General features: G+C 49.1%; 7 protein-coding genes across 7 annotated transcripts; 2 read left to right on the top strand and 5 right to left on the bottom strand.

The window, feature by feature from the left end:
* Positions 1–274: 274 nt before the first annotated feature.
* On the bottom strand, positions 275–2,286 carry N7518_008547 (transcriptional regulator family TF; the record flags this gene model as incomplete). Its single annotated transcript, XM_057189474.1, has 8 exons — positions 275–378; positions 433–528; positions 597–941; positions 1,019–1,094; positions 1,222–1,292; positions 1,369–1,634; positions 1,692–1,729; positions 2,230–2,286. The coding sequence occupies 8 exons, from the start codon at positions 2,284–2,286 to the stop codon at positions 275–277; spliced, it is 1,053 nt and encodes a 350-aa protein (XP_057041177.1).
* Positions 2,287–3,476: 1,190 nt separating this feature from the next.
* On the top strand, positions 3,477–3,826 carry N7518_008546 (LysM peptidoglycan-binding domain-containing protein; the record flags this gene model as incomplete). The annotated part of the gene is made up of 2 exons (XM_057189473.1): positions 3,477–3,588; positions 3,645–3,826. The coding sequence occupies 2 exons, from the start codon at positions 3,477–3,479 to the stop codon at positions 3,824–3,826; spliced, it is 294 nt and encodes a 97-aa protein (XP_057041176.1).
* Positions 3,827–4,021: 195 nt separating this feature from the next.
* On the bottom strand, positions 4,022–5,126 carry N7518_008545 (uncharacterized protein; the record flags this gene model as incomplete). The annotated part of the gene is made up of 4 exons (XM_057189472.1): positions 4,022–4,272; positions 4,336–4,682; positions 4,739–4,971; positions 5,025–5,126. 4 exons carry the CDS (start codon positions 5,124–5,126, stop codon positions 4,022–4,024), a joined length of 933 nt encoding a protein of 310 aa, XP_057041175.1.
* A 916-nt stretch (positions 5,127–6,042) lies between these two features.
* N7518_008544 (uncharacterized protein) lies at positions 6,043–7,608 on the bottom strand (the record flags this gene model as incomplete). The annotated part of the gene is made up of 2 exons (XM_057189471.1): positions 6,043–6,660; positions 6,874–7,608. The coding sequence occupies 2 exons, from the start codon at positions 7,606–7,608 to the stop codon at positions 6,043–6,045; spliced, it is 1,353 nt and encodes a 450-aa protein (XP_057041174.1).
* Positions 7,609–8,782: 1,174 nt separating this feature from the next.
* Positions 8,783–11,455, bottom strand: nip1 (translation initiation factor eIF3 core subunit c; the record flags this gene model as incomplete). Its single annotated transcript, XM_057189470.1, has 2 exons — positions 8,783–11,028; positions 11,119–11,455. The coding sequence occupies 2 exons, from the start codon at positions 11,453–11,455 to the stop codon at positions 8,783–8,785; spliced, it is 2,583 nt and encodes an 860-aa protein (XP_057041173.1).
* A 1,148-nt stretch (positions 11,456–12,603) lies between these two features.
* On the bottom strand, positions 12,604–15,650 carry N7518_008542 (putative protein kinase Yak1; the record flags this gene model as incomplete). The annotated part of the gene is made up of 7 exons (XM_057189469.1): positions 12,604–13,355; positions 13,405–13,763; positions 13,813–13,932; positions 13,981–14,240; positions 14,295–14,454; positions 14,521–14,720; positions 14,772–15,650. 7 exons carry the CDS (start codon positions 15,648–15,650, stop codon positions 12,604–12,606), a joined length of 2,730 nt encoding a protein of 909 aa, XP_057041172.1.
* A 1,622-nt stretch (positions 15,651–17,272) lies between these two features.
* Positions 17,273–20,739, top strand: N7518_008541 (DNA-dependent ATPase RAD26; the record flags this gene model as incomplete). Its single annotated transcript, XM_057189468.1, has 3 exons — positions 17,273–17,362; positions 17,423–17,496; positions 17,547–20,739. The coding sequence occupies 3 exons, from the start codon at positions 17,273–17,275 to the stop codon at positions 20,737–20,739; spliced, it is 3,357 nt and encodes a 1,118-aa protein (XP_057041171.1).
* Between the last annotated feature and the right edge of the window lie 671 nt (positions 20,740–21,410).

Genomic DNA, 21,410 nt, shown 5'->3' with positions numbered 1-21,410 from the left:
GCTTGCATTTATCTCAATAATTCTGCGAATAATTTAGCTCTATCATTACAGTCTTAACACTGCATTCGATTCAATCAATATAAGGTAATAGAAGTTGCATGTCTTTCTCTTTACGGATTTTCTCCATTATATACCAAGAAAAAAGGTTCCAAGTTTACTATCAAGATACGTGAATGGGACAACAGTCACATGTAACGTTTCCAACCTTGGAACAACTGGAACACTTCGCTTGCTTGTTAGAATGAATAGGCACAGAGATGAATATGCTCTAAGATCAAAACTGGGCCCCGGGGATACCAAATAAGCAGAGATACTCACATGCGAAGAGGAGCCATAAGGATCTCTGCAACTTACCATTGATCCAATATGTGAAAGTATCTAGAGATAATCAGCAAGATTCACAAGTCAATATTTCAGAAAAAGAAACTGTACCAGCATTTATGACAGCCAGTGACTGGGTAGCATCAGTTTGAGCGTTGTCTTTTTTAGCAAGCGCAACGATAGGTCCCCAGCCATACGCTTTATCCACTAAAACAATTTATAGAACCATTCATTAGCAGACCGATATGTTGGAAGTCGCATCGTCAAGTACTTACTTGCACGATAAGCACCAAATTGGGTATGCCCGTGGGTGAACTCATGCGCGAGGAGTCGCTCTGGTGTGTTGTGTATCATATTATAAAGAAATTCACCGTTTTTCACAATTGCTGCTTTCTGTGCAGGTTGATACCAGACTTTCGTCTGAAATTGCAACACAGACCACACCCCAGCACAAAATGTAATCCAGCTAGGTTTACCCGGAGTGTGATCGGCTGTTAACGTGACTGCTTCCGCTTGTGCACCACCGTATCCAGCCTCAAAATCGTCTGGCATCGTACAAAGAGACGTACTGTGTTTTAGACTGCGAGGACCAGCTGGTAGGGCATTGATCATCCAAAATTCTACAAATATCATAGGTCAGATATGGTTTTATGATGATGAACGTTTGAATTAAGGGAGATTTCTGGATAATACTCACCATGCTTAATATGAGAAGGGACATTAGGGTCGAGGTAGGGCCTTGTCGAACGTGTCAAAATATTCACGAATAAGGTCTAGGATGACCGCCTTGGATGGTAAGGGTTGCGAGCATCTGCTTTGCAAATCATCTTGAAGAGTGCGAGGATACCAGTCGGCTAGTCTCCATCGAGTGCTGTTTCTCTGAGCGACATGGCGCCATACATTGTTACCCGTCTTGCTTTCAAGCCAGCCCACACCCTCAGGGGCAACAATTGAAAAATGAGAGGATGCACCTAGGCATAGTCGGTAGAATCAGCTCAGCCATTCGTGCGACCGTTGAGGAAGGATAGTTGGCGAGCCAATACTCACCAAAAAATCGCATTGAGCCTTTCGGAGTTTTAAGGGTATATGACCCTCCATCGCCATCGTCTCGATCGGCCTCGGCCTCGAAAGATGCTGGGGCGGTGTCATTTCTCGGAGATGGTAACTCTGAATCGGACGCTTCTGACCGTTGGATATGCTCTGGGCCTGTGTCCTCATCACTCAGCAGTCGCTGTCTCTTGGACGCATGTGCTTGATTTAATTCGTCTTGTAAAGACTGAATGCGCTGTTCAAGCTCATGAAAATGTTCCTCTCTGTGAGTAAGTCAATATGGTTAATTTAGAAGACTCAACAAGCCAAGCAGAACATACCGGTTGAGTTTTTTCTTCCGTCGCACGGTGTCCTCGTACTTACAAGGTAAGTCGAATGTTCTGCAGGGGACACAGACCGGCCGAGTTCCATCACATTTGACCTTCTTCCGTCTGCATATACTGCATGCCTTGTGTATGCAGGTCAGCATCCAATCACAGTCCTTCCCTCAATATATGTATGGGGGCCATAAGGGCCATCTGGGGGCTAGTCGATACCTTGGCAAGGCGTACAACGTTGCTGGTGTTTCCATCCATAATACAAAACGATTGTATAGTATCACCAAAGAAAAGGTTCAGACTTGCAACCCCTAATCGGCTGCAATCATCAGGATAAAGAATTGTAAACTGAGGTTCCCGCTGACTCCTGAGATTCAAGCGTTTAGGCGTTTAGGCATTCAGGCACTGATGCTGAGTCATTATAGATGCCTCAGGCCAGTGCGATGTATAACTAGTAAATCGGTTTCAACACTTCCCCTCGGAGTCACAGCCTGTGCCGCAGATGATTGCATGATTGGAATTTCTGATTAAATGCACTCACTGTGAAATATTCATCGGGGAGGATCAACGGCCTGCCGAAGAAGTGGCCTAGAACCATCTTGGCTTTCTGGAAGACTTAGACTTTCAAACTTTCTATATCGGTCTGCATAGCGAAATAACCTCTTTTTCGAGTCATGAATCTAGACCTCATTATTCTGGTCAACCCTTTTCTGATGCTGTTTGTAGATCTCGAAAAGCAGCTTCGAGCAATCAGTGCCACAGTAGGTAAACTAGAGAACTGGAGCAGAAGCCATGATATCACTGTGTTAGATCAGACCAGAGTGGTAATAACCCTTTACCACCCATTAGACCATCAATAATATGATATAAACATTTGATTCAATTGGGTGATCCTGTACACCTTGTACTCCCTAACATAGGTTCCGTCGATGTACTTTGATCTGCATCAGCAATATCTTGAGCTCGTCAAATTCCATAGTTCGAACCTCTTCCCCGAATTCTGTCATAGGACCAGCTATCCCAAAGAACTATTTGCTCAAACCCATGGCGATGCAACGGGGTGTTACTCTGTATAACAACCCAATCTAGCCACAGCAAATAGCCGCGAACCATAATCAAGTCTAAATGCATCGCCTATAGAATGATTGCTCACTGACCGCCATGACTATTGAATCTTGTCGCACGATTCAGCTGTGTCTTAGGTATCTGTTTGCGCTACCTTTGCTCTACCCCCGGTGAATGGTTATGACTCTGGTCATTGTCACACTATTATCTGCATGACGACTAGGCCTTCCTGGACCAAGGTTACTCTCCCTTTAGGAATCATGTCTATAAAAAAATGTAACTGTAAAACAGGACGTACTTCTATCGGTCAAGCCGAGACATGTATCAATCAATGGAAAATAATGGAGCCATGGCGAAGACCAGCCCACTGCACTGAACCTATTGGCTGATTTCGCGATGTTGCCGTTCACATTGTTTCAGCGCCTCATTGCAACTATGGTTGCAACAGCAGAATCTTAATGCAACCTATAGCTGGATTATATGCCCTTACCCGCTTATTTTGCAGGTACGGTACTTCCCAAGTCATATGAACTTGTCCGGCAAGGCAAAAGATCACTCCCGACATTCGACCTTTAGTACTTTGCGGCTCAGTAATCCCACATATAAAAGCAACAAGTAATCCCTTTCAAGTTTCCTTTATTCAATCACCAACACTCTTCAGTCTCATTGCTAGTCTCCAGACACATATAATCAACAAGTCCAAGCGTATCTCCAAAGCCCACAATGGTTGCCATCGGTGTCCGATCTCTCCTGTGCATTCTGGGAATTGCTTCCCTTGGCACATCTGCCGCCGTCAATACCAATACCGTCCAAGGCTGGCAGCTGACGCAATATTGTGAGTTAAGCTAAAATAGAGCTCCTCCATCTCAAGCTAGACTGACGTAAAATCAGGTACCGAGTTCTATACTGTCAGTAATGGAGAGACCTGCTGGGACATCATCGCGCGGAACCAGAATAGGTTCACCATGAGCCAGCTTCTGTGCTGGAACGACGACATTAACCCCTGGTGCTCGAATCTGATTCCAGGCCGACAGGTCTGTGTTGCAGTCGAGCGTCCCGGGCCTGTCTGCTAGACAATCGGGTTGACGTCTGGATTACTGCTATTGTAATTCAAAGAAACGAATGCATAATATCGCCGAGGGCTTTGATCCTATTGTTCGATGGAGGTAATGAGAGGATAATTTTCGAGTTCTGACTTCTGTTTGCACTTTGATTACAAATGATCATTCATGAAATCAAAGTTCTGAAGCTTGCTGGTATTGATAAGCTTATGCGCTATTTCTGTTCCAGGCATTGTGTAGGATTTGTCTCATCGTAGTTGGCTTCACCTCTGGGAACCGAGTATTGAGACGATCATCCGGTAGTCGAAAGACATTATTGACAGTGAGTCTGCTCACCAACGCAGTCACTTCTTTGAGTTCGTCCGATGAGTATTCTATTCCCTCTGGCTGCAGAGGGACGGTGACATCACCGGCCTTGATTTGCTCCAGGCTATCGTAAGTTACCTTGAATTTCCTGCCTGTTTCGGATATTATTATTAGGTTGCGGATGTATCTCAAATAAGGGCGTCCGATATGCTTACCGGTGAATTCTTCCGCCATTCCGAGAATCTGATTGTAGGTAATTTCATCTCCAACGATTACACTGAATTCAGGCCATTCATCAAGGTCAAGTGCCTTGACCAAGTAACTCGCCATGTCGTACGTGTATGTCATACAGATCACGTTGTTCCCGTCTCCTGGAATCGCAGCTGTGCCGCTGGATATATCAATACCAAAGGTGAAAGGGTGCAGGTGAGTTTGGATATGTGGCATTCCCCAATAGTCCATAAAAAAACCAGGGATTATCCTAGTATATTGTAAGCCGCTGGCTTTGAGACGATCTGCCGCATCAAGCCAGTATTGAATGCTAGGGTCAATCGGGAGTAATCTTAGAAGATTCAATATCAGCATGGAATAACATACAGCTGAAGCTGGCTGGCCTACTCGGTGGTTTGGACGAATGAGTATTCACTGGGAATGAATCTTTTCGTTGTTGCCGACTTCTCCGCAGCTTCGATCAAATTCAATTGAGACTGGCTTGTCTCATCAGAAACAAGACCAATGGCAGATATGATGGTGTGGATATTGTGTTTCTCAAGTATGAGTGCCATTGAGGGAATATCATCGTAGTTTATCTGGACATTTTGAATATTCTGCGAAGCGAAGTCCCGTTTCACCTAAGGAGGAGGTCAGTTACTTTCTCAGGTGGAAAGTGTCTCTGCTTGCGTACAGTGCGAGAGAGAACGACGATGTCGAAGTTGGAGTCCAGCAATTTTTCAACGATAGTTTTGCCCACTCCACCAGTTCCACCAGCCACAGCAATGACCGTCATGATTGAGAAGTGTTGTAGTTAAAATAGTTGAAGTTGCCACGGAAGGGCGATAACCCCACCAAGAATCTGCAGATTTTCAAACATTTACTTCTACTCCTATTATAGAGGCTACATTCGAACATTCGTAGAATAACCTGCTTCTGCTTATCTATTTCGAACTCCTAATCAGCATATTGCCAAACTCCAATCAAATCTCCAGAAACCACACATCGGGGATTCGGGCTTCAGACATCGGCGAACTCCCCCCGCGGTCCTGACGGCTATGACTAATATCGGAGGGAAAAGAATATAAAAGCCAAATCTTTCGACATTTCCACTTCAGCGATCTTCCCTCTAAAACCAATATACAAAACCAATCTCATCATGTGTATGAAGGCTACCTGCTCGACCTGCAGTGAGTTTCCACCCATCTCTGTGTCAACAGGCCAGTAGTTAATTATTACAGACAAGGTCACCTGGTGGGGCTGTGGAAGCCATATCCCTTCGGTGATGGACTCAATTCCCGAAGGCGAGTGGTGTTCCTGTACACCTCAGGTTGAGAAGGATGGGAAGAAGTACCCTCCCAAGGCGGCGAAGGCCGGCTGACTACAAGACTGTGTGATCTGCTAGTTGAGGAAGTGAGTGCCGCGATGTCTTCGAGAGAAAGCCTTTCAAAGGGCTTGGTTATCTACAAATCCTGGTGGATCTCCACAATATCCAAGGGGAGAGGTGTTGAGGGAGTTTTGTGCGAGATTTTATGTCTCAATTGGAGCAGATATATAACGAAAGTATAATGAAAGACGAAATCCAGAACAAAATCCAACAAAATGTCTGATATGAAAGTCAAGAAAGTGAGGAACCACGCAGAACCCAACCAATAAGAGAGCAAGTCAAAGGAAACAGCCGAGTCGATGTACAGATCCCAGAACACTCGACACTAAGGGCCCCCTCCCTTCCCCTTTCTTCTCCCTCTTCTCGCTGGTGTCTTCGCTGGTAGCGGAATTTGGGGTGGCTGCATTGTTGCCGGTCTCATGCGTTGCGTCTCTTGTAGTAAAAAGTAGGGTGGTTCTCCACCGTCCGGAGCTGGACGGGTGGTAGCCACAAATGGTGGTCCCCTTGGCACAAAGTCGCCCGGCATGGCTGGCAGCTGCCTTAGCTCCTTCTTGTGATTACAAACATAGAGAAGTCCCTGTCCATCTGGGCATGTAGCAGTGTAGAGCGCGAACCGCACAAAAGGCCCCGAAAGAAGCATTCCAAAGTGCTCCCCGGGCCTAGATTGGATGACACAGGCCTGTATTTTCATCCAATGGGTCAAAGGTTGGCCGTTGTTGTCGGTCAGACGGACGTCAACCTCCACAACCTTGTGACATGATGAAGAGCCAGGTGTTTCCATAATATTATAGCCATGAACTGGAACGGGGATACCTAGCGACTCCAGCTGGTCTATATAGCATTGAGGTATCGCCATAATATCGGCACCAGTATCATGGCACACGTATAGGGTGAGGCCATTAGCACCAGGAAGTTGACTATCAGCCGATACATGCACCGGGAACTATATGAAAGGCAAGAGATGAAAGTTAGGAAGAAGAAATAATAAGCCGAGAGACCAAATAGACACTATACCTGAATTGTGTGAACATTAGTATACGGTGCAAACGAGTGAAAACCTCCTAGACTGCCACCGCCTGGAGGTTGAAGCTGTATTTGATATCTCAAGTCAGAACCAAGAATAATGTTCTTATGTATGTAGTGATGATCAACTTACACCTTCCACCCACCACGCCTTAGTGGTGTCGTACTGCTCAGCCATGTTCTTATGAACATCGACGTCAAACTTATGGGGCGCATTGAGCTGCATGCCCTTCGACCAGTAGCTCACCCATCCTCTCGACCACCCCAATTTTCCTTCCCTGTAAGCTTTGCTGAGAGCCTTGACATTGGGAAGCTGATTATCCGGGTCCTCATTCGTGGTGAGATGTGTCTCGATAGCTTTCAAATGGCCCAGGCGTCGAACGATATCCAAGCTGAGTCCGGCCGGCTCAGAATGGACCATTTCATCGCGAGCAGCCCTTCTTTTCTCATATTGTGAAAGTCTGAACTTGAAGAAACCCGGCAAGATTCCCTCACTGATCCTCTCCATACATCTCTCAACTTGACTATCGATATCATTGACGTCAAGATCTAGTTCGTCCGCGTTCCAACCTTCCGGGACAAGCGCTGGATCGGTAATAGGTTTGGTCCCATCGTGTTTCCATCGCTGTTGTCTCGGAGGGCGTGAATACGCTTCATCTTGGACACTTTGAGACATCATGCTGTAGTCAATGTAGTCGTGGTCCTCTGGCACGACGGGCAATTGACTTTCAAGTTCGTCTGATGAAAAATCAGAGGCAGGGGAAGAAACCTCCCTTTTACCGTTGGTCGTTTTCCGCTTCTTCGTAGATTCCTCAGGGTCCAAAGGGGGCTTTGAGTACGCCCGCTTCGTACTACGACGAGGAGGCATCTTGAAAAAAAAAAAGGAGATGGACTTTGCGGCACTGCAGGAGAGGGCCTGGCAACTTGGGACGAAGAAGAAGCATTGAGATGTGGGATATAGAGAAGATATTTGTAGTAACCATCCTGTGGAATTGTATAAGACAAAGAAAACGACAAATTGGAATGATGGAGTAGAGGAAGGTAATCTCCGTGGGCTTGTGTGGATAGAGACAAACTGATCGAGGGGAAGGTGCTATTTTTGGATCTTTCAAGAAGCCCATGTGCTCGACAACAATGAATCCAACAGAGTAACTCTGGGACCTCGGGACTGTAGCTCATCAATCGAAGTGACTTGAGGTTGAAATGTGTTCGTTCCGAAATTCAGCCCCTGGTGTTGCTTCAAGGTTCTTTGTATCATCTTGATGTACCCCATACGTCCAAGATGGAAGGCTCGAATCAAAGAAAATGTCAAAAGGACGGGGCGTTTTTGTCAAAGCACAGCAGGGCAAAGAAGCAAAGCGCAATAGATGATCAGTGGTATAGTTCCAGTCTGATGTAGCGTAGCTCTTTCGAGCTTCTCGCTCGCCAACTCGACTGTGAAATGGCGCCTTGATCAGCATCCGAGAAAATGATACTTCAAGGAAGGATATCGTTAACAGCCTGTGAAATGGCTCGAGGAAAGTGTGATCGTTCAAACAAGCTAGAGAGACTTACAAACACCGGGCCAAGAGTGACAAATTCGGAATCCTACAGTATTCATTACTAAAAACAGAATGTATCACTCCTTTGACCCGATTCAAAGCATTTGAGATGTCAGTGGTGTGAAAGAACCAGTGACAAAGAAGCCGCCAGGTTTCATCTCAGAGAAGCCCACTTGTACGTTCGAAGGTACGATCCATGAGGAGGCTCGAATACTTCCTACAGTGCGTATATAAAACTCTACAAACACCTCATACACCAGAACTAAGAACTAATCCATAAGCCGTCAATTTCTAACCAGTATGCACCTTGATTCTTTCTCGATCATTTCCATACGTGAATATCATGTAGATCAATCACAAAAAAAGCGCAGAAACGGGGCAATTTTTCCGACCTAAAAAATAAGGAACGGTCGTACCAATACGAAGGGGATGAAAGGAGTAAAAAAGGAAAACATGAAGAGAGGGGGGAAAAAGAGAAAGAGCATGCCATTACATCAGAATCTAAGCCTTGATCGCTGCGCCCAATGCACCACCACCGAACTGCTGTCCACCAGGTCGGCGATCGCCCTGGGGAATTCGGGCACCGCCACGACCACCGCCACGACCGCGACCACCGCGGCCGCCACGGGCACCGGGACCGTGTTCGCGTTGGAAGGCGTTGGCCATACCCTGGGTGCGCTGCTCGAGAGTCTTCTCGTTAGACTCGAGAAGGTTGGTGGACTTGTCGGCCAGAGTGACAATCTGGGACTGGAGACGGGAGAGCTCGACGCCCTTGCGGAAGATGATGGCGTCGTTGACCTGGTCGAGAGCAGCGGCAAGCTCTTCGTGCGAGATCATGCGGGAGATGATGGAGATGATCTTCTTGGGCTCAAGTTCGAACATGGTGGCCAGAGAAGAGATGGAGAGGCTGTCGTAGTAGGGGGCGTAGGTGAAGAGGTAGGTGCGCAGACCCTCCTCTTGGGTCTGGCGGGACAGCATGGCCTTGATCAACTCGGGCTGGGGCATGAGGTCCCAAATCTTGATCGCGGCGAATGTAGAGGCAGAAAGTTTCCAGTCGCCAGCGGCAAGAGCCTTGGCTCCGGCAATAACACCGTCGCGGGTGTTCTCGGGGGGACCGGTGAAGACCTGGCGCTCATTGTAGTCCAACATACGGCGGAAGGTCTTGGAGATCATGCGGCGGCGCAGCTCGGGGGCAGATGAGGTTTGAGCCATCAGGGGCACCTCAAGCAAAGCACTGCTGGTGAGGTAAACGCACTCGAGCAACTCGAGGTTGATGTGCATGTGGAAGGGCAGCTGGCGCTGGCGTTCCAGACGCTCCTGCTCGGGCGAGACAGTGGAGTAACGCTGCATGATGATACCCTGGGCGAGAAGTTCCTTTTGGCGGCCGCTACCACAAATCTCACCAAGGGTGTTCTGGGCCTCGTAGATGAGTCCAGCACGGAAGGCACAGAGACCAATCTGAACAAGGGTGCGGTTGAAAAGGATCTGGGTGCTGACATCGAAAGTGGCGATGTTTTCAGTCAGGTGAGACATGAGCATCAAGTCACGAGACTTGTAGTAGTGGTCGTGCAGAGCAAGGAAGTAAATTTGGCAGAGCATGGCGCGAGCGCGGGGAATGCCATCACTGTGTTCGAACATGTAGTTGCAGATAGAGGCCACGAGGCTCTGGACATCCCCAGATTTATAGGTAGCAGTAACTGCTGACTCAATATTTGTGGGAACTGCCTTGTCTTTCGCTTGCTCGACAATCGCAATGACATTAGCAGGCTTGAAGTAAATGTGCTCCAACCGTCTGATAACCAGTCTGTTCATGCTGTCCTGGCCATTCTTATCGGCACCCTTGAGGCTTTCAACGTAAAGCTGCGAGCGAACAAGCGAGGAGTAAAGTGCCTGCTCGTCCGTCAGGCGCTCAATGTACTCTGAGGTGTGAGGGTCAATCTCGCGGAGACCCTTTGTGAGGCTGTCGTCGAGGTGCTCCACAAGTGATACAACGGAACCGGGAATGAAGAATGTTTCACCCTCAGCAACAGTAGGTTGCTTCTCGTCGTCCTCCCACTCGTCGGCGGCTTCGCTGACAAGGAATTGGCGGTTCTCTTCCAACACGGAAAGGAGAGCGGAGTATTCCTCGTTTGCGGCCTGCCATTGCTCACTTGACATGTAGGTGGCGGTGGATGTGGCAGTAAGATCGAAGCGGGTGGAGATCAGGGTCATGTAGGTGCGGATGCGCTGGTAAGGAGTAGTGGCAACCTCGAGGAGCTTCTGCATGGTGCGGATCTGGTCGGCACGGTCGGTGTTCTTCTTTCCGCGGGACTCAACAATGACACGGAGGTGCTTGAGGATGCTCTCAGGGGTGTACTGGAGGGTCTTTCCACCACGCCCGACAGTAGCGAATCCATCATCCTCACCACCTGCAGCAACGGCGGCAGCGAAGTTCTCGATCCTCTCGACCTTGGTAGGCTTGGGGGCAGGAGCAGGGGCGGGCTTCTCCTCAACCTCATCTGCCATGAAGGCTTCCTTACCAGCGCGGTACTTCTCGACGAGGGTGGCGTATTCCTTGTTGTTCTTCTTAATCTTCTGCTTGACCGCGTTGAAGCCCTTGCTGTTGCTAGCGTTCATCTTCTTATTCGAGGCCTTCTGTTTGGAAGCGGTCTCGTTGGTGAAGTCTTCGAGTTCGGAAACGGCCTGGATGTAGACCTTGGGGGTGGGACCGGTAACCTTCAACATCTGGCGGTTCAGGTTGTCGAACTCTGTTTGGGAATCATGTCAGTTCATGCAATTTCTTGGGGCCGTCCAATTTGGCTGGCTCTCCACTCCTCCCAGGCAGCGTATAGACTCACCAGTGGCGATAACAGCCCAATCGTTGATCTTCTCGGCGTTATCAATCAGGCGGATGGTGCTCTCAAGGCCCTCGAGACGCTTGTCCTTAGCGGACTTGACGATTGTAACCTTCTCCTCCTCCTCGCTCTCCTCGCTTTCGGAGTCATCGTGCAAGAACTTGGAGGCACCGGTGCGGCCCTCCTCGCCCTCTTCGTCGCTGTCGCTGCTGGAGCCGGAGTCGGTGTCATCCTGGTCAGAATCTTCCTCGCTGCCGGAGCCGGAACGGTAGACCTCCTCCTCCTCATCAGACGAGCTGTCGCTGTCGCTGCCGCTGCCGTAGAAGAAACGCGACGCCATGTTTGCGGATTGCGGTTTCGTTAAAAGGAAGTGGCGATCCTAAAGCTGGAAAATCAGGTCGTCGGCGATACAAAGTCGAAGTTCCCGCAGTTGAGAGCCACACACGAAATTTAAGCGAGGGGCTGACTAAACTAGATTAGGTATAGCGCATAACAAAGAAATAGTGACGGCCTTTTTTTATACTTCTTCTATTCCTCCAACTTGCTTCTGCTTGCTTGTTTTGACTCCATTCGACTATCTGCTGACTTTCAAAAGGGTACGAAGTATCCGAAAAAGAAGTCTAGGAAGCATCATCTGCTTGTACTTGGGAAACCGCCTCTCATCCGGGAATCAAGGCCTGACCGATCAGGCAGGCGCAGGCAAAGAAGTTTCTTGACTAGTGAATATGGGCAAAATGATGCACCCATCAACCCGTAACGATTGTCCCATTAATCGTCTGACTATTAAATCTACTATTTACTGCATGCAGCAAACAAAACAAGGAACCTCCTGAAAGAAATGACATGCCATGACATACGACCGAAAGACTTACCTCGACCAAAAGAAAGAAAAAGGATAGATCAGCATCCCTAGGAAGATTCAGATTAATTGAAACAGTTACGAGGAGAGAAGAAAAAAGAAATGGATGAGATCGTTCTTTCATGCTCCATCCAGGCTATGCTGAGAGAGGAAATTCACGAAAAAGGCAGACAGACATGCCGAAGCACTGCCTAAAGAAATCGGAGAAACGTAATTGGGATCGTAACAGAGCAAGAAACGCAACGAAACGTAATGAAACGCAATGAAATAGTGATGACGATGCGGGGAGTGATATCTCGCGGCGAATGATTTGGCCACTGATGGGCACAGCTCACGGCAAGTAAGCGTGCGGATCGATCTAGCGCTAGATAGCAATGCAGATCGTGTATCAGCGGTCCAGATCATTGTAGACCACGTTTACCCACTGAAGGGGTATTTTTCTTGACTCATACCTACAAGAGCCAGCCATATAAGAACGAATCGGCTGGCAAGGAATGGGTCAGCAGAGCAAGGCTTACAAACGCAGTGCCTTGGAGGTCATTGACACCCGTGAACAAAATATATCAGTATGCCTGCTCCCGAGTCGTAGAGAACGCTGGGCACGGGAATTGCCTTTTTGCCCCGATTCCCTAGTGCCATTGGTTCTGACCCATGTATCCTTCGCTAAGCACACCATCTTCAAGGGTGCGAATGAAATCCCGATTGCGTTGGTTCCCATTCGCATTACCCGCTCGGCTCCCACGGCGCCGCTGACTGGCGTTAGCATCGACGTACCCGTCAGGAGGAGGTGGATAATACGCAGGGCTGGGCTGCAATCGAATCGGCGCGTTGGGATCCAGGTGGCTAGCGACTCGTTGGATGGTAGTGGGAATTCCTCCGTTGGGGTCCATGGTGGATGCTCGTTGGCGGCCTGCTCGCGTGGTCGCCTGTGCGTATAGACTTTGAGGAGGTACCTGGTTGCCTGGCATCATTCCCATTTGATGACCGTAGCCAGGGGACTGCTGGGTAGGGTATGGAGGAGGCGGCGCCCCTTGTGGGTACATGCCATTGTACATGGGCGGGGCTTGAGGCTGGGGCTGGGGTTGGGGCTGAGGTGGAGTATGAAATTGGTTCATCTGCACGGCATAGGCATTTTGCGCATGCGCCGCCTGAGCTGCTCTTTGTTTGCTAGCAGCTTCGGCCTGCTGTTGCTGTTGAACCCCCGGTGCCGGTTTAGTGGCCGTCGAATACTTGAGGTTCATTGGGGGCATGAAAGGCCCCGTGAACTTCTGCTGGGTGATGAACGGGTGCAGCTTGGCTTGTTGGGGTGACCATCGCTCGAGAGGATTGATTGACAGGAGTCCCCGCACAAAGTCGATGAATGCAATCCGATTATTCAGTTCTGCGATGATTAGAAAGTCTCAGGGTGAAAGCGGAAAAGGGAAACTTACCTCGATCAACCTCTGCTTGCTTCATGTTCTTCCGAGGCATTGGGTAACTTCGGATAATTTCCTCCAGCGTTGAAGCTGAGAAATACTTCTTGCTCGGTTGTTCCTTCGTGTTGTGTTCTCGGGAATACTGCTCCAGGCTCTTGAGGCGGTACGTCTTTCTTCCGAACTCATCCTGTGTCTTTTCGAAAAACTCTCCCGACTGCTTGCCCATCTCTAGCATCCATGTTGGCGGGATACCCATCATTTCGACGATCCGACAAACTTGATTGTACTCCGAAGAGCCGGGGAACAGGGGGAGACCCAGGAAGAGCTCCACCACGATACACCCAAGGGACCACATGTCAATGGCAGATGAGTAGCTAGGAACAAATTAATAAGGGAAAAAACATGTGAGACTAGTGTACGTACGGCAAACCTAATAGTACCTCTGGGGATCGGTAAAATCGCGATTGAATGTAGGTGTAGACAGTCTGGCGTTCATCGCATGCAGAACCAAAGTCAATGACTTTGATGATCGGGCTCTCGAGGCTGTGAACAGTTAGAAACTGACCCTGAAAGCTCACAGGCGATACTGACTTTTTCAGGAGAATATTCTCCGGCTTCAAATCACAGTGAATCAGATGCGCTTTGTTCAACAAGCTCAAGGCATTCAGCAGTTGCTGGGCAAACACCCGGACAAGGGTAGTGCTCAATCCACGGAATTGGTTTTGTTTGATCAGCTCATAAAGATTCACACTCAGTAGTTCGAATGCGAGACACAAATGCTGACGGTGGATGAATGTATCCTTGAGGCGAAGCAGGTGGTGGTCGTCGTTCTTGTCATATTTGCTGTTGAGCTGCGGGTAATCAGCGGAGATCCGAACGATAAGGGTTGGGAGGATATGACATACGAGATCCAACACAGAAACTTCCATCATACTCTGGTTGAAGTAGGCAGTCTTGTTCTTGATGACTTTGACAGCCACAACTTCTCCCGATTTCAAGTTTTGGCATTTCACGACTTGGCCGAAGGTACCTTGACCTAGAACGTCGAGAATGAGGTATCGATTTCTAAATCGGAAGGAGAAACAACTGTCAGCCCAGGGTTCGGCTATCACCGGGAAATCGGGGGCATACTTGTGACCGGCTTCCTCGCTTCCAAGGATATCGTTGACATAAAGGATATAATCACTATCCTCGTTGTCATACCCATCATTCTTGACCCCTTTGCTGGGTTTGGTCAATACCCGTCGCGGGTTTCTGGAAGACTCATAGTTAAAGCCAGGGTTGCATATGCGGTACGTGGCCGGGAGGTGGGTTGTCAACGATTGAAGTGGCTGAACGGGTTAGCCAACGCGACGACAAAGTGAGGTTTGCAGAGCACTCACACTGATAAATCCACCCTCTGGATTGGCGCGCCGATATGCGGGCTGTATATTCATGCGCGGCTTCAGTTCTTGGACAGACTGAATCTTTTGGAACTTGGGAACGGGACCGCGACCGGGCACTAGAGGGGCCTGAGATGGCAGCGAGCCAGATCGCGGAGATCGCGCCCCTGGACCAAAACCTGGACTCATGTGGGAAGATGCGGATGGTGGGTAGTATTGGTCTGGGCTGAGGTCGCCGGATTGAAGGGGAGGGAGTCTTGGGGGCCGGTTGGCTGTCGAGATATTAGCGAACGGGACATGGCCGAACAAGAGACCGAGATCGAACTCACATGGCGGCGATTGATATCCTTGTGGTGGTGATGCATATTCTGGTCTCGCGGGAGACCGACGGGAAGCATTCTGAGGCGCGGATGGAAATCCATAGGAGCCTTGGGACTTGCCAGGACTAGTGGGATATGACATCGGCGGCGAAAGAACATTCCCCGGGGAGTATCTGCGGGCAGCCGATGATTCTTCTGCTTGATTCAAGAATTGTGACGAGGCGCGATTGTGGTTTGGCCTCGAGGGGTACTTTGCCCGGTTGTACGGGTCAGCGTCCTCCATGGTAGTATCCGCATCGGTGACATAATCCCGAGTACGTGGCGTGGCAGTGGGGGAGGACGCCATGGAGACAGTTTTGGAATTTGAGCCAGCCGAGGGGGCTTTAGATGTCGTGACGGGGGTCTGGAATGTTTCGTACGTGTATCCGACGGGCGGCTGTGACTGTGGTGGCTGACCGTATTTCGAGGCTAATTGCTGGGGATGAGATGCCAACGCAGTATTGAACTGCGCAGGGTGGCTCATCAAAGGATCTTGATAAGGCTGCCACCCAGGATCCATTTTGTGCAAGCCCTCTTTTTGGGCCAACAAATGGATTCGGGGTCCGTGTTCTCAAGCACTGCGATCAGGGTCCGTGGGATGCCAGCGGGGACGGCACTCGTAATGCGATAGCACGTTCGAGACGAGTCTTGACGGAATTCGACGAATAGAGGATGAAAAGTAGGGAATTGGCGTTAAAATGAGGTCGTGCTATGCTTCATCATCTGAGGAATTGTTGGTGAAGACAAGTTTTGAAAGGGAGAGAGGGGGGCGGTCGCAATTTGGTTGCGACGCAGTAGACGTAGGCGGCTGGGGGGGTTAGCCAAGTCAATGGACTTGTCTTGGGCCCCCGTGAAAAGGGGAAATCTCTGTAAAGACACAGCTAGCATCAACAGAAACTATCTTAAACAATGGCTTTCATCGAAGCATAGAGATATTACTGATATATAGCCAGAGATCAAGAAGAGCGGGAAAGATGAGTTCCAACGAAGTGGAGGTGAACTTTGCCCGCCAGATCTGAGTCTACATAGTATATCATTTCTTTCCTCTGTACGGGGTATATTGAAGGGGTATTCTATCTTTTGGCATACAATGTGCACATATATATTCAAGACCATGATGCTAAAGTCTCGACATTTGAACGGAGTACTGGATCGTGGTCTCCTTGGCGATTACTATTTTCACATGATCGACGCTCCATTTGAATGCCCAACTGTCAGAGCGTCTCTTTTGAGTTATTAACTGGCTGTAATCTCATCAGGCTGAACGGATTTACCACTAATATAGAATGACCCGAATAACGGGGTATCTTCTTGATGGTATCATATAGTTGGAGAGGCATGGGACATCATTTCATAGTTAAGCCGGGAGCCCACAGCTTGGGATTGATGATCTTATTGGAGTAATGGCATGGTATTCTGAATATAGAGATAATTAATCAAGAAAAGTACTCTTAGGCATGGTGATTTTCGGCCATTGCGGATTATCTGGCAAATATGTAGTACACTCCTAAGATCGAATCTCTTTTCTTGGTTCGATGTCCTATTCTCGTACTTTGAGGAGAGCAACCGTCTTGCTTTCAAATCGCCAGATATGAACAATCTTGTGAGGCTAGTGCTCGTGCCCTGAAGTGTTATCCCAACGTGTTAGGCCTGATGATGCGCTCGCTCTAGGCTTTCATCACCTCGAATGCTGTATGCCATCAAGGACTTTTTCATCCGATATTTCTCAAGTAGCCCGCAAGTCACACTGTGACGTCCGCGAACATATTTGTACATTTCAAGGTTCGAGAGTTCCACGGGTAAGAAGAACGAAGCTGTTGGACTGACCAAGGCGTGAAATCGAGGTGAGAAAAGAAGTGGTAACTACCGGTCCAGACCCCGGGGGCCTCAAATGAGAATTACCTAAGCTTTCAATGAGTCATTCACTCACGTGAGCGGTAGTTATCATAGGCGGTGGCTGATTGTGCCATTGCTCTGATGGATCTAGATTGTGTTATTCATCTAGACTTATTGCTACCTGTGCTATTGTACTATTGTGTTTGCTCTTTGAGCAATCACCATGTTATCCCTTACTCTAGACAAAGTCTTTTAGTCTCTCACTTCTTTTCACTTAATACAATCTTTATTTGGACAACTTTCACAATGTCCACGAACGAGGAGGCGAGTCGTCTGCGTGATCTCCAAGCAGACGTCCGCGACCAGGATGACCTCGAAAGAGATATCACTCGCCAGGTATGACCCAGGCAGGTCTCAATTGACTATCACTCTGGCTCACATTTTCCTATTTTTTAGGCCGATAAAGCTCTGGCAGATAAAGCGGAGGAGAATGACATCAAGCGACTTGAGAAAGCCCTCGTGGATCGGGAGTAAGAGTGCATGACTTGATATTTGATAGCGTGACTAACTTAATCCGCAGACGGGTCGATTCGCAGGTCCGCCAAGCCCAGCAACGCCTGACACAGCCCGTCGGAGCCGCTACTCGCCATCGAGTTGAGAATGAGCTGAAAAGGCTGCAGATGCGCAAGGCCGATCTAGGAAAAGACTTGAAGGACATCCAACAGCGCATTGACGAGAGGCGTGAGTCGCAGGGCAATTCGACGGTGGCGCACGGGTCTGGGCGACAGCCGAATGAGTCCCGCCGCGAGTATCTCCTGAGGACTGGAAAGATCACTCCCTTCGCATTGATGCAGGAGGGCTCCAGAGATGGGCCACTTGGTAATCTTCACGATGCACTTGTCGATGCCGAGGACCAACAGCATGAGGAGGAGGAGGAGGAGCGCGAACAAGCCAAACATCACCCAGCCGTGTCCCACCGGGACCTTGCACTCCCAGACTTAGACTTTGACGAGAGCAGCGAAAGCAAGAGCAAGCGGAAGAAGGTGGATCGTCGTAGCTCCCCGGGAGCAGATTCGTCGGCAAGTTATGTTGCCTCTGATGCTGACGCTACATCCGAGGGTGAAGAGTTCATGCCTGATACTCTTCCTGAGACCAAGCCAAGTCGCAAGCGCAAGCAAGGAAAAGCGACCACTGAGCTGGAAGATTTGAGTGGGGTTGATGATGGAAATGAGGCAATATACCAGTCTCGCGTCCAGGAATGGATCAGTCGGCGAAGCTCTGCCCGGCGGCACGCTGACAGCCATTATGTCGACGCTGACCTGAATGAAGAAGAGGAGTGGCTTAAGCCACATCCCACCGAACCGGCCATGGAGCTTGACAATGGACTGCGTGTCCCTGGAGACATCAGCCGCTTCCTCTTTCCCTATCAGAAAACTGGAGTCCAGTGGCTTTGGGAGTTGCACCAACAGACTGTTGGTGGAATTATCGGAGACGAAATGGGGTTGGGAAAAACCATCCAGGCGATTTCTTATCTTGCGGCACTGCATCATAGCAATAAACTCACCAAACCTGCCATCGTTGTTTGCCCTGCAACTCTTATGAAACAATGGGTTAATGAGTTTCACCGCTGGTGGCCACCCTTCCGTGTCTCCATCCTACACTCATCGGGCAGCGGGATGATAAATCTTGGTAAGGAAAGCAGTCGGGAAAATGCGCTTTCATCAGAAATGATGAGCAGCCGCAGCTCTCGGCACCTATCTGCCGGTCAGAAAGCGGCTAAAAAGATCATTAAGCGTGTCACGGAGGAGGGCCATGTCCTCGTGACTACATACTCAGGTCTGCAGTCTTATGCAGATGCTCTTGTTGACGTTGAATGGGGCTGCGCCATCCTTGACGAAGGTCATAAAATCCGCAATCCAGATGCCGGTATCACCTTCAGCTGCAAGGAACTCCGGACTCCACATCGCATCATTCTTTCGGGGACCCCGATGCAGAATAGTCTGGTAGATCTTTGGTCCCTATTTGACTTTGTGTTTCCAATGCGCCTAGGAAACCTTGTTACATTCAAAAACCAGTTTGAGATCCCCATCCGTCAGGGTGGCTATGCATCTGCATCAAACCTTCAAGTGCAGACTGCTGCGAAATGTGCAGAAACTCTCAAAGATGCCATCAGTCCTTATCTGCTCCAGCGGTTCAAGGCTGATGTGACATCTGATCTGCCGATGAAAAGCGAACAGGTCATTTTCTGCAAATTGACCCAACTTCAGCGAACCATATACAAGAGGTTCCTGGGCTCGGATGACATGAAGTCTATCATACGAGGGAAAAGAAACTCTTTGTTTGGCATTGACATACTGCGCAAGATAAGCAACCATCCAGACTTGGCAGACCACACATTGCGCTCTCGCGACGCGGATTACGGTGATGCAGAGCGGTCTGGCAAGATGAAGGTTTTGAAGGGTTTGCTTGAGGTCTGGAGAGATACTGGTCACAAGACCCTGGTTTTTACCCAGGGCCGTCTGATGCTAGACATCATTGAGAAATTCCTTGGAGCGCTCGGTGGATTTAATTACCTCCGAATGGACGGAACTACTCCGATCAAGGAGCGCCAGAATCTGGTTGACACATTCAACAACGACCCTAATATCCACGTATTCTTACTCACCACCCGTGTCGGCGGGATCGGAGTGAATTTGACAGGTGCTGACCGTGTCATTATTTACGATCCCGACTGGAACCCATCGACTGACTTGCAGGCGCGAGAGCGCGCATGGCGTCTGGGCCAAAAGCGTGATGTCACCATTTTCCGCTTGATGACCAAGGGCACTATCGAAGAGAAGATCTACCACCGCCAAATATTCAAACAATTTTTGACCAATAAAATCACCCGTGATCCTCATCAAAGAGAAGGTTTCCAGCTGAGTGATCTGTATGATCTGTTCACTCTTACGGATGAAAATGATGACGAGTTAGAAACGACCAAACTCTTCAAGAACGCTGAAGTCACATACCAGGAAGAGGCTAAAGAAGCCCATGACAGCAAGAGTAAGCCTGCGCCGACTCTCAAGGAGGAGGACGGTATTACCGACATTAATGGTATTGCCAATGTGGAAGAGTTCCAGAACGCCGCCGAAGAGGACAAAAATGCCAAAACTTCCGAAGATCGCATAATGCATGGCATATTCGCTCGTTCTGGCGTTCATTCTGCCGTCCAACACGACCAGATCATAAACGGCAAACGAGTCCTTCGCGCAGACCCTAAGATGATCGAAGCCGAAGCTCGCCGCGTCGCCAACGAAGCCGCCGAAGAGCTCCGCAAGGCCGAAGAAACTGCCCGGGCACTCCCCATTGGACTTCCTACCTGGACAGGCCGTTTTGGGATGGGAGGCCGCGAAGATCCACGGACTGGTGGTAGCTCGGCTCGCCCTGCTGGGGCAGGACCCTCATCCTCAGACCTGTTGGCTAGGCTCAATCCTGCTGCTGCCGCGGCTGCTGGACAGAGAATAAGTGGTTCTGACAGTCCATCAGCACGTATGCCACGCGGCAAAGAGTTCATGCCCTTGATCCGTGACTACCTTGCCTCTCAGCGTGGGCCAACTCTGTCGCAGTCGATTGTTCACCATTTCAATCATTACTGCTCCAATCCGCAGCGTGTTGCTGAGTTCCAGGAGTCATTGAAGAAGGTTGCGACACTTGAGCATGGTCGTGATCGTCGGGGTCGGTGGACTCTAAAGCCTGAATTTGCCCGCAATGCCAGCAACCGGGGACGATGAGGGGGCTAAGGTCGTCCCCGGGCAGAAATCGAACAGGCTGTCTTTCTGTACGATAGTGAGTTTCACGAGATAATGAATGACAATGACAATGCCGATACCCCCTAGTTATACAGTTACACAGTCAAAAATGTACATCACGGCATACGACATAGACAGTACCCACTAGGCGCATGCTTAAAACGCCTAGTGTGACGCTACTAAGGGTTTCCTACACGCATAGAGGCAAGCTGCCGTTTAACTCAAGCCACATGCGTTCATATACACCTTCCATGATGTACGCCAAGTATCAAACAGCATGTCAATCGTGAGCACGTAACCTATCAAAGAAGAAAGGGGCTGGGTATTCTAATAATATTTCCAACACTGTGTAACAGCCCCTCAACTTCACTGTTTTCAGTGGACCGTATTCTATTTCTAGTGGGACCACAAATTATCAATGATGCGAAAAACATAGAAGCGAGGATATATCGAGCCAAATAGGCAAGAGATTTTCGTTTGTACGAAGTAGAGTCGCAGCCCGATATTAAACAAGTCAGACAGGATTCAGGGGAAAGGCTCCACGGGATCTTGGCGTTCGTTGTTTGTCGACTTCTTTTATGGATTACTTCGGTGGCAAGGGGATTCCGGTATGATTCTTGATGGGTTTTCTTTTAGTGAAATCATTTGTGAAA

The sequence above is a fragment of the Penicillium psychrosexuale genome (genome assembly GCF_028828465.1).
Source record: "Penicillium psychrosexuale strain IBT 29551 chromosome Unknown utg000004l, whole genome shotgun sequence".
NCBI lineage: Eukaryota > Fungi > Ascomycota > Eurotiomycetes > Eurotiales > Aspergillaceae > Penicillium > Penicillium psychrosexuale.
Note: the sequence above shows the minus strand (reverse complement) of the source record. Positions and strands in the feature narration are given on the sequence as shown.